The sequence below is a fragment of the Lepidochelys olivacea genome, assembly GCF_965140295.1.
Source record: "Lepidochelys olivacea isolate rLepOli2 genome assembly, chromosome: 16".
NCBI classification, from domain to species: Eukaryota; Metazoa; Chordata; order Testudines; family Cheloniidae; genus Lepidochelys; species Lepidochelys olivacea.
Window position 1 is genome coordinate 4,580,369 of NC_140426.1, and position 16,042 is coordinate 4,596,410.

Genomic DNA, 16,042 nt, shown 5'->3' on the forward strand with positions numbered 1-16,042 from the left:
CCCCGTTGCTGCTTCACCAGAGAAACCAGCTCATTTCTGTTTGGCAGCGAAACAGCCCATCAAACAATGTGAACTGGTCAGCCACCTGAAAGGTGCAAGCGGCTCTGACGCCGCAAGCCCCCAGCTTGATCCAGAAGTCTCCATTTCACTGAGCCTGCACTATCTGGATCCCTCAGGGCTGCGCTCTCTGTTTGATTGGCTGCCTGGGATGTACTCAGACATGCTCTGCCCACCCACGGCCATTCACCTCTTGCAGTAGCTGGGGGTTTGGAGTTCACATTTTGCAGCATCCACTTTCCAGGGCTGAGTCCGTCCATTCTGAAGCTGAGGGGCACAACAAACCTCGGGGCCATGAAGTTCCAGGGGGTCTTCTTCCTTCTCTTTCTTTCCAATCTGCCCACAGCCAGAGGGAGCCCGACTGGGAGCCAAGCCCAGGATATCCAAGTGCAGGAGAATTTCGACCCTGAACGGGTAACAACTGTCTAGCACTTACATTAATTCTCAGGAGCAGATTAGAAAAGTGAAGTGTGTTTTGTCTCCAAAAATGCCAGTGTTTTCAGTCATCGTCTCAGGTCCTCTTCCAACAAGAGCTGGGCCAGAGCTGGAAAGGTCTCACTCTGACCCACATCAGGTAGGGGGGTACGGAGCTAGGGTGCTAGTCTGGGTGCACCTGTGATGAATGCATATTGGGATGGGTGCTGCATCTCACTGCAGACACCCTGATAGGAAGGGCTTAAGTGTGTGCAGAGGGGGAAGTGAATGAGTGAGCGTCTGTGGTCTAACAGATATGGGCAATGCACCTTTCCCATGTAGGGTGCCCATGTACATGGCTGTGGGGCTGCAGGATTTGTATCAGACAGGGAACAATTTGCTTTGTGGAAAAGAATCCGCATAGACTGCAGTGGGAGCAACCAGTCAAGGGAATCTGAAGGGAAACTATCTTGTGGGCAGAGCTGTCACATGACCCAGTGCCAGTCTCTGGAGCCAAGTGGTCCCCGTCCGATTCCTTTTAAGTGGCGTTTAATAGACAACACTTTTTTCAAAGGCCACCCTGAGAAGGAGTCAGACTGCTTACCAGGCTGAGCCGTGGTGAGGCTGTCCGGGTCAGTGCAGCGTGTGTGGGGAAGAGAGCTCTCCATCGGCATAGCAGAACCACCACTGCGATGGGCAGAAGCTGTGTTGGCAGGAGAACCTCCCGCCGACAGAGCACAGTGCCCAGGAATGCTTATGTCACGTAACTTCTGTTATTGGGGGTGGAATGTTCACACCCTTGAGCAACATAAGTTTTGCCGACACCGGCTGTAGTGTAGACATAACCTAGGTATCTATCCAGGCCAGGGGTCCCCAAACTTTTTACCTCATGCCCCACCTTACCCCTGTCTATGCCCCTCCCTCCAGAGCCAGGGCCGGGAGTGGGGCTGAAGCTCCGGGATGGGGGGCGGACATGGATAGGGATAAGAAGGCCAAGGCTGGGGCCACAGCCAGGGGTGGGCCAGGAGCGGAGGCCTGAGGACTGGGCTGGCAGCCAGGGCTGGCCGGGAGTGGAGCCCCAGGTGTGGGGCAAGCAGCCAGGGCTGGGGCCAGGAGCAGAGCTGGGTGGCGCTCCCTCCCCTCCTCCCATGTGGCCTTGCCTGGGCCCCAGCAGCACACCGGGCCCCAGCAGCACCCCCCTCCCCCCGCAAATGTTCTTCTGCCCACCTGCCAGGGGCATGCCCCACAGTCTGGGGACCTCTGATCTAGGCTTTGCACTGTGCATTAACTACTTTGTCTCTTCAGCCTTGGCACAAGCTGTTGGTCAGAGACATGGCTACAGGGCTGGCCCAGTGGTGTAATGCACAGCTATGTGAGAATAAGGGTTTGGAGCTTGAGCCCAGCAGGGAAGGAACAGCTAGGATTCAGCAGCAGCTTTCCATGCTGCCCCACCAGCAGAATCAGGAGGCAGTGGTCTGACACTAAGTTGGGAGGGCAAGTAGAAGTGCATTAGACAGATGTTTCTGGACAACCCACAGTGAAATGTTAATGATAACATTTAAATTGCAATCATTAGAGTTTGGAATTCGTATACCTTGGAGATGTATGGCGTAGCTCACCCCTCTTAGCACTGTCATTGGTGCAGGCTGGCTGAAGACCAAGCAAGTCAGGCCTGGTTCACACTCCTAAAGCAGCCAGAAGAGCAGGGACCTGCTCCTGAAAAGTCTGTAACCCCACTGAAGTCCGTGGGATTTGTAGGGTCTCAGGCCCAGGCCCTCAGAGCTATTTGGGCACCTAAGCTGACCCTTGGTGCCCCACAAGATCAGGCTCATCAGTATTTTGCAATGAAAGTTTAAACTCTGCAGAAAACCCTGAAAATTCCCCAAATCCTCAGCAGAGGTGGAATGTCCCTGGCGGGCCTGTCTGGGGCGCAGGTTGAGCAGTCACAGGCTGTGCTTTCCCTTCTCCTAGATCTACGGGAAATGGTACGACATTGCCACGGGCACAACGTGCACCTGGATGAAGCAATACAAGGATAAATTCAACATGGGCACGCTGGTACTGGGACCAGGGCTGACCAGTAATCGGATCAGCACCAACAGCACCAGACTCAGGTAGACTCCCAGGAACTACTGTTCCCCAGTTACCCAAAACACAGGACGTACTGTGCACCCCGGAGACTCAGAGCTGCAGCTCCCTCCAGTGGCCTGTTTCAGAGCTTCTGCCCCCTGCAGGTCCTACTGGCTTCAGCTGGATGGTCCTGAAAATCGGGCCCATTGCGATTCAGTATTGCAGGGGGCCGCTTACATGCCGCCTGCTGCAATGATGGACACATGGCTCCCCTGCCTGTGCCTGAGATTCACCAGCTACAAAATGGGGGTATCGCTAAACAGTCTATTCATAAAACCCCTTGAGCTCTGGGGGTGAAATGAGAGGAGAGTCTGGGCACAGCGGGAAGGAGCCAAAGGAGAAATTAACTCTCAATCGCAGGCATCTCTTGGTTGGAATTACACCCTGGAAGGAGGGAATGGATTTCAATGGAAGTGCAAACATTCAAACCTCCCACGTGATTGTCAGGGAGCCCCTGAACAGACACACAAGTTGATTGCAGAGCTGTTATCTACTCCAGCTGAGGAGCAAATGCAGCTTTGACTAATGCTGATGTTACTGGAGGTGCCTGGGACCTTTTGACTTGGAAGCATCAAAAGACGTTTATACATAGGCTCCTCCCTGCTTCCAGCACCAAAGCCTAAAAAGCCTTAAAATGACAGTACAAAATAAAAGGAGGCAAAACTGCTTGGTACTGTCCCACTATACTAATCATGCAGGGTCAGATCCTGCTCCTTATTTCTCATCTGTGGAGGCCCAGGTCCACCAGACTCATTGGGACAGAAAGTAGTCGGGGGGGAGGGGGGAGTTGAAGGTCTCTTGTGATGGGTGCTGGGGTGGGGGCAGGGCCAATGGATCCACTGCCTTAGGGGCCTACAGTGCATCACTTGGCAGTGACTAAAGAACTCTGGTGGCCCGTGATTGGAGTGGGACTGGGAATAGCTGCAGTTATTAGAGGTTTTCTCTCCCTTTCCCAGGCAAGGTGTCTGCACACAGGTTTCCGGAGAGTGCCAAAAAACCAACATACCTGGAAAATACACCTACTATAACCCCAGTAAGTGTGGGAAGGACAACTCTGCTTTTCTCCTAGAGCTGCATGTACTCAGAACCATTGGATGCAGAACCTGATGTAGAAAAAGAAGGGACGACAGCCCAGCTAGGATGGAATGAAGAGAAGGAAAATGCAACCAACCTGGGAAGTAAAGTCTAACATGGAAATCTAGTAGAGACTGTGAAACAATCTCCCAATGGAGTGGTAGAAGCTCCGTAGCTTAGGACATTTAAATCCAGGCTTTGGGATAAAGGTCCGAAGAAAGTAGTGCAGGGGCCAATCCTGTTCCAGATCTCTTCCTCCTTTAACTTTGAAGATCCCCGAACAGCAATCGTAATTAAAAGAGCCCTGTCAGTTTCTCTTTTGAATCAGTTTAAGTTGTTTATCACCCATTGTTTTTAACTCTCTTAGATGCAGTGAAGTTACCTGGGTATAAAATGAGAGTAATGCAGCAGTGAATCATGGCCAGTGAAATCAGGTCAGGTGCAGCGCATACACTGTGGGGTAGCCTTGGGGCCCTGCAAGGATGGTACATTCTCCCTGCAGTGAGGCCAGGTTAGCTCAAACTGTGGCAACTTCAAAGCCACCACGGCTTAGGCAGAAGCAGCCAGGTTCAGCAAATAGCACAGGCTAGGACCCTGGCCCAGCTGCCTCATTTCATCTAGCCCACTTTCAAATGGCAGATTATCCCCTATTCACGTCCCTTTAGAGAAGTGCCCTCTTGCAGCTGTGTGTGTATTTCCTTTTCTGCAGGCTGGGACGTGACCATCGACTTCTACGTGGTGCACACCAACTATGAGGAATACGCCGTCATTCTAATGCAGAAGAAAAGTAGCTTCGGACTGACCATTACAGCCAAACTCTATGGCAGGTGTCTGTGACCATGGCATCTGGCTGTGGTGCTGGCAAAGCGCTCAGGCCCCAGCATCCATCACGGGGTGACAGTGAGGCTGTTGCCCGGGTGTGATCTGACCTGCGTGGGGCTCCCCACCTGTTCCGAACTGGAGAGTCTGGCCCAGCCCAACTTTGGTCACAGTCCCCACACAATTATCCCCCCAATTAGGGGTCATCTGCTCTGGCTTTGGCAGGGTCTGCTCAGGAGAGGCCCAGGGCTAGGGTGTCAAGGGTTGTGTCTCATCAGGATTGAGGTGCAATACAAATATTGGTCCTTACAAGTACTTGGCCACTGCTGGGGACAGGCTGATGGAGCAAAGGTCTGACCTGATACTCTAAATGGTGTGCTCCTCACACTGAGTTGGGAAGGGGAAGCTTGCCCAGAGTGGGCCTGCCTTTAGCTACAGGAGCTTTGTGGGAGGGAAGAGGAGGTGGGATTTCAAACCCTCTCCCAACCCATACACCACTCACACACCTGCTGAAGTTTGGGTTCTCTCCAGGCAGGAGCCCGGAGCTGCGAGAAGGCCTTATTGTGGATTTCAGGCAGTTTGCTCAGGAGATGGGGATTCCTGAGGACTCCATCTTCATCATGATTAACAAAGGTAACCCATCTATGATCAGATGTCACTGCAGGGCCCCCCTCCTCCCCTCAGCCTCAGGCACCTCCATGGTTTCTATGTTCTGTTACTCGCCTGGTCTTCCCAGACCACACTCCAGCCCGATAGCAGGGAGGGAGAATGCAGTATGGCTGTGTGATGGGTTCCCCCCAGGGTGCCACCTGGAATTGGGGTACCACTGAGTCCACCTGACCCACAAACCTGGGTTCACTTGTATTGCTGTGACAGGGCCTCAAGCGCCCTCCAGCACACATACTGGTAGGGACACTCCAAGCTGCAACTACACACACATGCTGAGATCTAGGGATTCTCTGCATGGGAAGGCTCCGCAAAGGCACCTCACACTTTCTAAGGTATGCGCCCCCCCTTTGGAGTGTAAACCCAAAATTATACCATCTTACACTGCACAGGGAACTGTACAGTGCAAGCTTAGGAAATTCACCCCCTCCCTCAATGTGGAGGAAGATATGCAACAGCTTACTACCCCCAGTTATAATTCCCATACACTGGTTTTAGACAAAACAAAAACAAGTTTATTAACTACAAAAGATAGATTTTAAGTGATTATAAGGGATAGCAAACAGATCACCTAGCAAATAAACTAAAACACAATCTAAGCCTAATATACGAAAGAAATTGGATGTCAGTAGCAAATTCTCACCCTAAGTTTTGTTTTAGGCAGTTGGTAGAGATTCTTGAGGGCAAGCTAAACTTGTTTGCAGCTCAAAACTCCAGGTATTTCTTTCACAGGCTACAAATCCCTCTAGCCTGGGTTCAGCCCTTCTTCCCTAGTCCAGTCTTTGTTTCTCAGGTGTTTCCAGCAATCTTTTTGGGCAGGGAGTCAGTGAAGAACCACAGTTGTGTCACTCCCCTGCCTTAAATAGCTTTTGTATATGGCGGGAACCCTTTGTCTCTTAGTTTCCACACCCAGTCAGTGGAAAAACACTGGTATTTCAAGATGGAGTCCAGTACCAGGTGACTTGGTCACATGCCACTGTAGGGACACAGCAGACATTACTCGGAGGCTGTTTGTAGCATCCTCAGGAAGTGTCCCCAGGAAGGCTCCCCGGTGGGAGATTAGCATCTTCTAAGACAGAGGTGATCAAACTACAGCCCGCGGGCCACATCTGGCCCATGGTACCATCCTGCCCAGCCCTTGAGCTCCTGGCTGGGGAAACTAGCCCCCAGCCCCTCCCCTGCTGTCCTTCCTCCCCAGCAGCCTCAGCTCACTGGGCCCCCAGCACTCTGGGTGGCAGGGCTGCAAGCTCCTGATGGGCAGCGCGGTGGCGTGGCTGGCTCCGGCCGGGTGGCACAGATCCAGTTCTGCTGCTCTGAGCGGCATGGTAAGGATGCAGGGATCAGGGGGGTTTGGATAAGGGGCAGGGAGTCCCAGGGGGCAGTCAGGGGACGGGGAGTGGTTGGATAGGTGTGGGAGTCCCGGGGGGCCTGTCAGGGATGAGGGTGTGGATAGGGGTCGGGGCAGTCAGGGGACAGGGAGCAGGGGGGGTTGGATGGGTGGGATCCCAAGGGGCAGTTAGGGGCAGGGGGTCCTGGGAGGAGGCGGTCAGGGGGCAAGGATCGGGGGGGGGGGGTTGGACGGGTAGGAGGTTCTGAGGGGGGAATCAGGGGGTGAGAAGTGGGAGGGGGCAGATGGGGGCAGGAGCCAGGCTGTTTGGGGGCACAGCCTTCCCTACCCGGCCCTCCATACAGTTTCGGAACCCTGATGTGGCCCTTGAGCCAAAAAGTGTGCCCACCCCTGTTCTCAGACCTCTTGTTTTCCCTAATGGCTCTTCCCAGCGAGCCATCTAGACTGATTGCTTTCTGTCTAGTGGGCATTCCCCAGATGTAAACACATTTGTAACAGATGCGTAGACAATATTCCTAACTTTAGATACCAACATGATACATGCACACAAATAGGATAATCACATTCAGTAAATCATAACCTTCCCAATGATATCTCACATGCCTTATCTTGCACAAAATACATCATAATTATGCCATAATCATATCATAATAATATTACTATGAAGACTATGGGGTGTAGAACCACAGGCAGGTCGGAAGAGCCGAGCAGCCAGGGGCTTGAAGGGGTGGACAAGAGGCAGGAAAGTGGGAGAAAGGAAGAGACATCTGTGGTGAGTAAGAAGTAGCAGAGAGGAGCTGTGTGGAGACAAGGCGACTTGGCCGTCTCTGAATGGATCAGGCTCCCAGGCCCCACACACCTTCAGCTACAATCCAGAACAGAGCCGCATGATGGGCTCGAAGGTGCCCAGATGCTGTGGTGTTGGGCACGGGTTAGTTAGATGGCTGCAGGCCTCCAGGAGGCTTAGGCATAGTGCACCCCCAAGCAGCATCATTTCCCACTAGTGTGGAGAATGGGAACCCTTGTCCTCATTCCCAGCCCCGACATGTCAGCAGCACCCTCGCTCGTTGCTGGGTGATTGCCCCACACATGCTGCCCAGCTCCTGAATGCCAGGAGTTCCCCGGCAGGGAGGGGGAGTTCCTCACACTACGCCCACTTGTGCTCCCTACCGGCGAGGTTGCATACGTTTCCACTGATGAGTTAGACAGAATCCCCTCCATGAGCTCATGCGCTAGCTGGCCAGAGAGGTCCCTGGTGAATGACAGTCCACCCACAGCCCCCCCTGCTCAGCTCATTGCAGCCGCAGCTCTGCTGAGCCCCCACGGTGGAGAAGGAAAGGGACAAGAACCAGGGACTGAACTGTCCATATGGCTGTACCAGGGTGGCTTGCGCAATGGCTGAGTGCGCAATGCGGGGAGGGTGAGTGCCTGGGGAGAGCAGCAAGAGGCTGCAGTGGGGGAAGCTGTTGCAGAGTGTGATGAAAGGCTTCTGCAGAGAGGTGCCTGAGACCAGGCAGTTGCCCTAGGCCAGGAGCCTGGCAGGAGGAAGAGAAACTGTATATTGGGAGGACTCTGATGTGGATTTTGAGTTTTATTTGTAATTTATTTCATATGAATAAACCCAGTCCCCAAGGAGGAGTCCTTCTGGCCAAAGAAAGGCCTGGGGGATGTTTTATTTGAACACTCCAAGAGGGGAAACTGAGGCAAACTATCTGTAGTGTGATCCTAGGCCCCAAAGGGGAGCATGGGCTGTGGCATTGGAAGGGCTGAACTACTAAGACACACAGTCACTCTGCATTTGAATCACCTGATGGGGAGCTCCCTGAGGACACAGGAGGTAACTGCCCTGCCCTGCTTGGCACTGGGGAGGCCTTGGCTGGAGTGCTGTGTGCAGTTCTGGGCGCTGCACGTTAGGAAAGATGTGAGGAAAGGTTCAGAAAACTGAGCCCGCCTAGTCTTGAGAAACAAACCCTGAGTCGGGATCTGACAACAGGCTTCAGACATGTTAAGGGCTGTTATAAAGATCAGTGTCCACGAAGGCAGGACAAGAAGGAACGGGGGTAATCTGCAGCAAAGGAGATTTAGGCTGGATGTTAGGACAGTGAAGCACTAGAATAGGTTCGTGAGGGAGGTTGCGGAATCCCTGTCTTTGGAGGGATTAAGAACCGGTTGGACAGACCCCGTCAGGGATGGGGGAGGGGTACTTGGTCCTGTTTGGCTGGATGAGATGGCCTCTCCAGGTCCCTTCCAGCCCCACACTTCTCTGGTTCTAGACGCTGAACTGCCCCCACCTGCTCATGCCAGGCACTGTACAGCTGTGGCCGTGCGGGTGGGCTTGCAATTTCAGGGTGATGCGATCCAAACAGAAGTGTAAGCATTGGGTGATTGATGGGTGAGTAAAAGGCCAGAGGGGAGGGTGAGGAAATCACAGACGTTCTATGCAGAAAACTCTCCTGATGGGGGCAGGTAGGGTAGGTCTCAGCCTTTCTGTTCATGTGCTATATGGGGACAGGGCTGTATTGACACAGATATGCAGCACGGTCCATGAGAGCCTTGCCAGCCTATTCCCTAGCAATGCCTGGTACTAAAGCCTGGGGCTGCCTTAACATCTGTCACATAGGTCTTGGGTGGTGGGAGAGAATCCAAGGGCCCAACCAGCTGCACCTGCCCATTCCTCCTGCCCTCACTCCGCCCGCTCTTGCCTTCGCCAGCTCCATGTAGTTCAGACTCCACCCGCAACAAGGGGCCATGGAGATAGCATGGAACAATGGTGGGATTCCTAGGCTTCGCTCTGTGTGCAGACATTGGGGGGAGCTTGGGGCCTCCTAGAAGTCCACAGACAGAGTGCATGTGTCCTGCGATGATAGAGGCAAACTGCACAGAGTTGGGCAGGCCAGTTAGGAGCTGCCTCTCCATCCGTTTCCAACTCCTATCTCCCATCCTACTAATGCTCTCCTGTCCCGTCCCTTGGTGCAGGTGAATGTGTTCCCAGCGAGACCCAACCTGAACCCAAGGTGAGTTGCGGGGCTGGAAGGAACCTCACAAGCTGAATTTCCTGGGTCTTCAGAGAATTGCGCTGGAGCATTAGGCATCCCTCCAGAAAGTGCAGTCTGGATTTCCACGTTCATTGTGGTAACCAGGCCGCTGGATTAAGGGGGTGCATGCTGCTCAGGCTGGCAGCTCTTCAGAAGGGCCCAGCCTGGCTTTCTCAGCCACCTTGGGAGATGGCCCTTCACCAGCACTGACGTCTCCTGATGTGCTTGTATCCCTGATGACAGTAGACCTTGTAAGGAGCCTAGGGTACAGTGGAACGAAATGGGCGCAAGGGATTAACTTCTAAGCCGAGGCAAGACCCCATGAAGACTCCGCTTTGTTACATTTGATTTTACTTTAATGTTCCATGTTTGGTGCAAGTAGCTAGTTCTGGATCCAGGAGGCCCCGCCGTCCACCTATGTGCCCCACCTGGACTCAGAGGGACCCTCTTTGAAGAGAGAGAAGGCATGTCAGTATCTGTGGCCTGTTTAAATCTTAGGGCCAAGCCCTCAGCTGGGTAAATTGGTGCCAATTGGTACCAACAGCCCCTCAATTAGTCTCAGCTGTAGTGGAGGTTATTTGTGAGACACTTGCTCAGTAGGAAGTGGTCTGAGACCACTAAATGCATGGCATACAGGGGCTATCAAATGGCCAATAACTTTTAGGTGACAAAGAGGCGAAAGGCTTCATGTCCCATTACCTGTCCCAGCTCCTGCAAAATCGCAGGATGACCTAACGTACTTTTTCACATAACGCACACTTAGTCTGTGGAACTCACTGCTACAAGATATCACGGAGGCCAAGAGCAGAGCCAAACTTCACTGACTGGCACTGTGACTCCAGGTCATGCCACTTGGCTTGCGGGTCCTCTCGAACGGGGCACCCAGTGCAAGCTGCAGCTCTTTGTTCTACGGCCCTGGTAGCCCATTCTTAGGGGTGCACAAACTCCTTTGCCTGATAGACGACAGCTGCTCGCTTCGTTACTGACGGCGCTGCTCGGGTTGGCTCCGTGGGTGCCTCTGTGCAGCCCAGCCGCTGCGCTAGCTCTGGTGAAGCTGAAATAGCAGCATGGCCACTGTGACACGGATGGACTAGCCACGTGAGTGCAGTCCCATGCGTCCCCCAGGGACGTACTTGGGCAGCTGGCTGGAGCCCACCCGCCAGGAGCAGAGAGAGCCAGAGCTAGGATGGACACCCCCAGCTGTCCCCTCCTCCCGCCGCTGGTACATCCACTCGAGCCGGGACGACCCCCCCCAGCTGACCCCCCATACATCTACCCAAACTGGGACTGACACCCCCCACCCCGCCCAGCTGTTCCTAGGGGTGAAGAGGGAGTGGAAGCTGCAGAATGCTGCAGAAGCTCTGTTAGAAATCCCAGTGATTTCCTGGGCCCATCCTTCACTTGGGAGAATAGGTTCCGCCCATGGACCTGCTCCTGCTCCCAGCAGGGTTGTGTGTCCCTCATCTTATAGGCCTGGGGAATTTCTGCGTTCGTTGCCATCCTTGGAAAGATGCTGGGACTTATGGCTCACGGTTGTTCCATTGCATTGTCGATGGAAACTTATTCACCTAATAGGCTGCTCTTTCTTCTGTGTGCAGAGGTCTCGGAGAGCTGTCCTGCCTGAGCAAGAGGGCTCAGCTGCAGGTCCCCTGCTACCACTCAGCAGCAAAAAGGAAGGTCTGTACAAAGATGGCGTCTCTGCACGGTGGGGTGGGGTGGGATGAAGTTATCACCACTCTCTGGGGACGGCTGGAGTACTCCCACTGGAACCCTTCTCCTTCTGCTTGGAAAAGGGATGGCTGTGCACAGACCTCAGCAGGAGCAGAAACACAGAATAAATTCATGTTGAAAACCTCCATTTTTACCTGCAATAGCTTTTCTAGGCAGCCAGGTGCTATCACTTTAAAGTCTCCTGCCTCGGGACCTTCCAGGGCTACTGGCAACTGCTGTGTGGCCATCAGAGAGCTGGGACTCTCTGCCTTTTCCTGTGGGACACAGCTTCCTATGCTACAAACCTGCCCCTAGTCCAGATCTAACCATTGCTCCCCCTGCCCCACAGAGCTGGGTGATCTCCATGGGAAATCCCACAGGTGGGGGAAAGCAGCACATGGAAATGGGAGATGTTTGAATCTCCTCAGAGGTTTGGGGGTTAGGCTATGTCCCCGGGGAGACAGCTCAGTGGGCAGAGGGAAGGGGACACGGCCATGTAGCCCCTGGATGTCACCATCACACACCATGTGGTTCTGTGGCCGTAAAATGCAGCTCACTAGGATCAACCCTCTTGATGTGTTCAGATTTCTGCCGGCTGAATAAAGATGTGGGCCCCTGCATGGGGATGAAAGTTCGGTTCTTCTACAACTCCTCTTCTATGGCCTGTGAGATCTTCCACTATGGCGGCTGTCTTGGGAATGGGAACAACTTCCCTTCGGAAAAGGAGTGTCTTCAGACCTGCAGAACCGAGGGTAAGTGGGGGAAGCCCTTTAAAGTCCAAGCAACCGTCTGTGCAGTCCCTGGCCAGTGCAGGAGGGGCAGATTTCACCATCCCTCTGATCTGTGGGCCCCCAGCCTTTTGCTCCTCCTTTGTGGTCAAGGCTTCCTGCTTCAGAGCTCTTTCCTTGTTGAAGTGACCCAGGCTCCGTGCCGGGGGGAAGTGACACATTCATGTGCTGTCAGTGTGGAGGGAGCTCAGCGCAGTGGGGACAGCTCTGAGAAATCAGCCAGCGGCCAAAATGAGACAAGATGGCATCCGTGTCCAAGGCCCGACTGCAGGAGGTGACTTGAAAATGGAGAGGTGGCTAGATCTGATTTTTGTGATTCAGGGGCCAAAGCAAAACCCATCTGTTTTGGATCCAACAAAACGATTCCTTTGACCCAAAATGAAATTATTTTTGGTGTTTCATTTTGGGTCATTTTTGGGTGGTTTTCACCTTTTGTTTAATATTAGCTATATTTCTAAAGGAAACACAATTTTAAAATAAAACTCGAAACATTTCATACTGAAATGGCTGAAACAAGTTGTTTTCTTGTTTTCTAACAATTTTTTCCTTTTTTTTTTTTGGAGGCTGAAACTATTCACTGAATTCGACCCAAATTTGCAAATAGTTTCAGTGCCCCCCAAAAAGCATTTTTCAGTTAAATTTACTGTTTGCTATAAAAGACCTGATCCGGTTAACTTCCCAAGTCTCCCCCCTGGATTACCCTGGGGCCTTCAGCCACAGCTATCCCCAACAATCAATATAAGATACTCAGCCGCAGGGCGGGCGGCACAATGAACCTAACCAAACAAGCCCCGTGGCGAGCCTGGCTGCTTGCGGTCAGGGAATTGTGGGTTTGTCCTTGTGCCACTGCCCCAACTGCTGTACTGTTGTGGTGTCCTGCACCTTTCCAACCTCTCTGCCCTGAACTGCTGCACTGGGCCCAGAGCAACTCTGGGAAATCCGTTCCAGTCCATCTCTGTGGAGTGAAATGAGGGGATGGAGACAACATGCCTAGATACTACGGTGATGGGCTCTCTAGAAAGGCTCTCTAGAAAGGCCTCAGGTCCGGGCTACACCCACTGCATGCATCCTTTTCCCTCCACGGGCTCCCGGTCCATAACTGGGGGCGGGCCCAGGCCTTGGGCCTGGGAAGAATGGTGCTCCACTTTCTCCCCTCTTGTCTCTCTCTTCCAGCGGCCTGCAGGTTACCCATCGTTCCAGGGCCCTGTCAGCAACCAGTGATGCTCTGGGCCTTTGACGCAAGCCAGGGCAAGTGCACTACCTTCAACTATGGAGGCTGCCAGGGCAACGGGAACAAGTTCTACTCGGAGAAGGAGTGCAAGGAGTACTGCGGGGTCCCAGCAGACGGTACGGCTCGCACGGTACTACCTCAAAGCTAACTCTCCTGCAGCAGCCATCGGCTCTGGCCCTCTCCGCCCACCAGCATCTGCAGCTCGGGGAAGTTGGTTCTTCCACTAAGGATGTAACCTGACACCGCAGCAGACACCTCGTCTCTCTACCCCCTCAGCCCTGCCCCCAGATTCTCTCGCTTCAGGCACTGGCTTCCTCTGGGCGCCCCCCACCCCAGCTCTATCCCAGGCCTCCCAGGGACATACCAGCTGCTTCCAGGAGCTGCCTGAGGCCGGAGTCTGAACCCTGTACCTCCTCCTGCACCCCAACCCCCTGCCCCAGCTCTGAGCTCCCTCCTGCACCCAAACTTGAGCCTGGAGCCCCTCCCCACCTCCTCCTGTGCTCCGAACCCCTCGGCCTCAGCCTGGAGCCCCTTCCTGCACCCCAAACCCCTCATCCTTGGCCCAGCCGAAGCTCTCACCCCTTCCCTTGAGTCAGTGGCAGAAGCAGGAACAGAATTTAGGTATCCTTTTGGCCAGTTCCCTACTCTAGCCAGTAGGTACTACTCCCCTCTGGGTTGGTCTTGAATGCGTCAACAGCTCTGTTACACGATGCACTTAGCTCTGAGCTGCTATTGGCAAATAGGTTTCCATTAACCACTTGGCTTCTGCCTCCTGTCACAGGTACATCCCAGATCTGCCGGGTACCCAGCCCAGTGCCAGTATCTCAAGGGAAAGTTGGCAGACCCTGCTGAGCTCTGATGGGAAGAAGGACTAATTCTGGGGTTATATCATGTGCCAGCTGTGTGGGTCAAGGATTAAGGAAGTCATGTCTGTGATGGAAGGGAGGGTCTTGCAGCTCACCTGTTCCCCACTGAGTGTACCTTGGGCTGGATGAGGGCTCCAGCCACTGGCAAGCGGCTATGCTATTGCTCAGGAGTTTCACATACATAGCGACTGTCAACCTGCTGCTGCCATTGCCTTTCTGCAGTGGAGGCCCTGTCAGGCAGGCCTCGCTCTCCATGAGCTTAGAGTCTTTGGCCTAAGTAGGGAATGTCGAATCTGCCCCTGTGTACCCGAGCCTCTGGTGATGGACCCCTTAGAAATCCCATAGATGAGAAACCAATGAAGACATTCAAAAGGCCCCGAGAAGCATTTGGAAGGGAGAGTGGCTGCTGCAGGGTACAGACTCTGGGGCTGATGGTCAGGCTGATCTCAGTAGGCAGCAGTATTATCCTGCACTGCAGCTGGGACCGGGCTTCCCGGCATGGGCTGGCAGACAGGTGCTAGGTCTGCTCGAGCTAGCACACTAAAAACAGCAGGGTGGCCGGAGGGCAGCTTGGGATAGCCACCTGCGTCTGTCCCTGGGGGTCCGGGCGGGTTTGTAGTCAGGTGGCTGGCCTGAGCTAATGGCTGGTGACACTGCTATTTAGCACGCTGGCTCAAGCAGAGCAAGTGTGTGTGTACCCATGCTGGGAAGCACCCTCCCAAGGGGTGCAGACCTGTGACCCCACTGAAAGAAATTGTTTCCTAATTCCGTGTCTGTATTGATCGAACAGTTCTGGTGTCGGCGGGACTCCACGGCTGCCTGTCCAGCACTCACACCATTCGCATGGCCACGGCCTCTGGGTGCGTGCGCAGCTCTGTGCATAGCCTGTGGTGACCCGTTTTCTCCCTTTTCTTATAGGAGAGGAGGAGTTTCTGGGTTTGTCCAACTGAAGGGGACCCGGGGACGGGGAGTGACAGCTGGAATCGCTAAAAAGCCCCAGCAGGGAGCCCCTGCTAGGAGAGCATTTGGAATAATGTTTGTGCTGATTGTGTGCAGATCAGGTTCAATGAACAGGAAATCTCTCTCAAATAAACAATGATAAATGAGCATAGTGTGTGTGTGCACACATCCCTTGGGCTTTCTTCTTGGTCTTTCCCTTATCCCATCACCAAGATGTGTAAGCATCTGCCACCATCAGCTGTCCGAGGCAGCACTAAGAGCCACTAGCTCCCCATCTTCTTTGATGCAATCCATCCATCACTTCCGACTCTCTTTCCCACCACCCTCTCCTGCCATGCTCCCTTCACTGTGTCCTCTGCAGCCAGCAAAGTCACGCTTCCTGGTCTTTATCTAACCAGGCCTGGTTTCGCTTCCAGCCTTGCGCAGCATTTGATGCCTCCTGGAGAACTTGGAGTAAGATTCTGTTTCTGTGTCTCCTTTGTTTCCTGAGTCTCTGCTCTCTGATGGACCTGGGGACGTTAGCATGAAACCAGGATCTGTGTTTCTGAATAGGGCCTACACCCTTCTGGATTCAGGCTTCTTCCCATGGTCCCGAACTGGGATGTTCCAGGCAGGCAGTTCTAATTTAACAATGGGGAATAGGCCCGTAAGAACCCCCAGCGCTTGTTTTGAAGAGAACTCTGATTAGATACTTGATGAACTAAGAGAAATGGGGGGTGGGAAACACAGAAAATGTGAAAGAGAAGCTGAAATTTGGAAGCTAAAAGTCTTGGGTCCTCCAGTTCACCGGCTCCCTCCTGTGTGCAGCATGGATGGTGGGGGGTCCAGGCATTGAAAGCTGCTGTGCAGGTGCTCGGGGGGCAGGTACACATGGCAAGTCACCCGAAGCCATTAGTTCACAATGGTTAGTGCCACGATGCAGCTGAGGCCCAGGCCCATGGGGC

The 16,042-nt window shown here is 53.6% G+C and overlaps 1 protein-coding gene across 2 annotated transcripts; it reads left to right on the top strand.

Annotated features, from left to right (window-relative positions):
- Nucleotides 1-249: 249 nt before the first annotated feature.
- Nucleotides 250-15,245, top strand: AMBP (alpha-1-microglobulin/bikunin precursor). Of its 2 annotated transcripts, none has more exons than XM_084650024.1 (10): nt 250-471; nt 2,443-2,585; nt 3,558-3,634; nt 4,385-4,502; nt 5,030-5,127; nt 9,485-9,522; nt 11,142-11,220; nt 11,838-12,005; nt 13,215-13,402; nt 15,057-15,245. In XM_084650024.1, the coding sequence occupies exons 1-10, from the start codon at nt 352-354 to the stop codon at nt 15,126-15,128; spliced, it is 1,101 nt and encodes a 366-aa protein (XP_084506150.1). In that variant the 5' UTR covers nt 250-351; the 3' UTR covers nt 15,129-15,245. The 2 variants fall into 2 exon arrangements, with proteins under 2 accessions (XP_084506150.1, XP_084506149.1); XM_084650023.1 differs by having other exon boundaries at nt 13,215-13,388.
- The last annotated feature ends 797 nt before the right edge of the window (nt 15,246-16,042 follow it).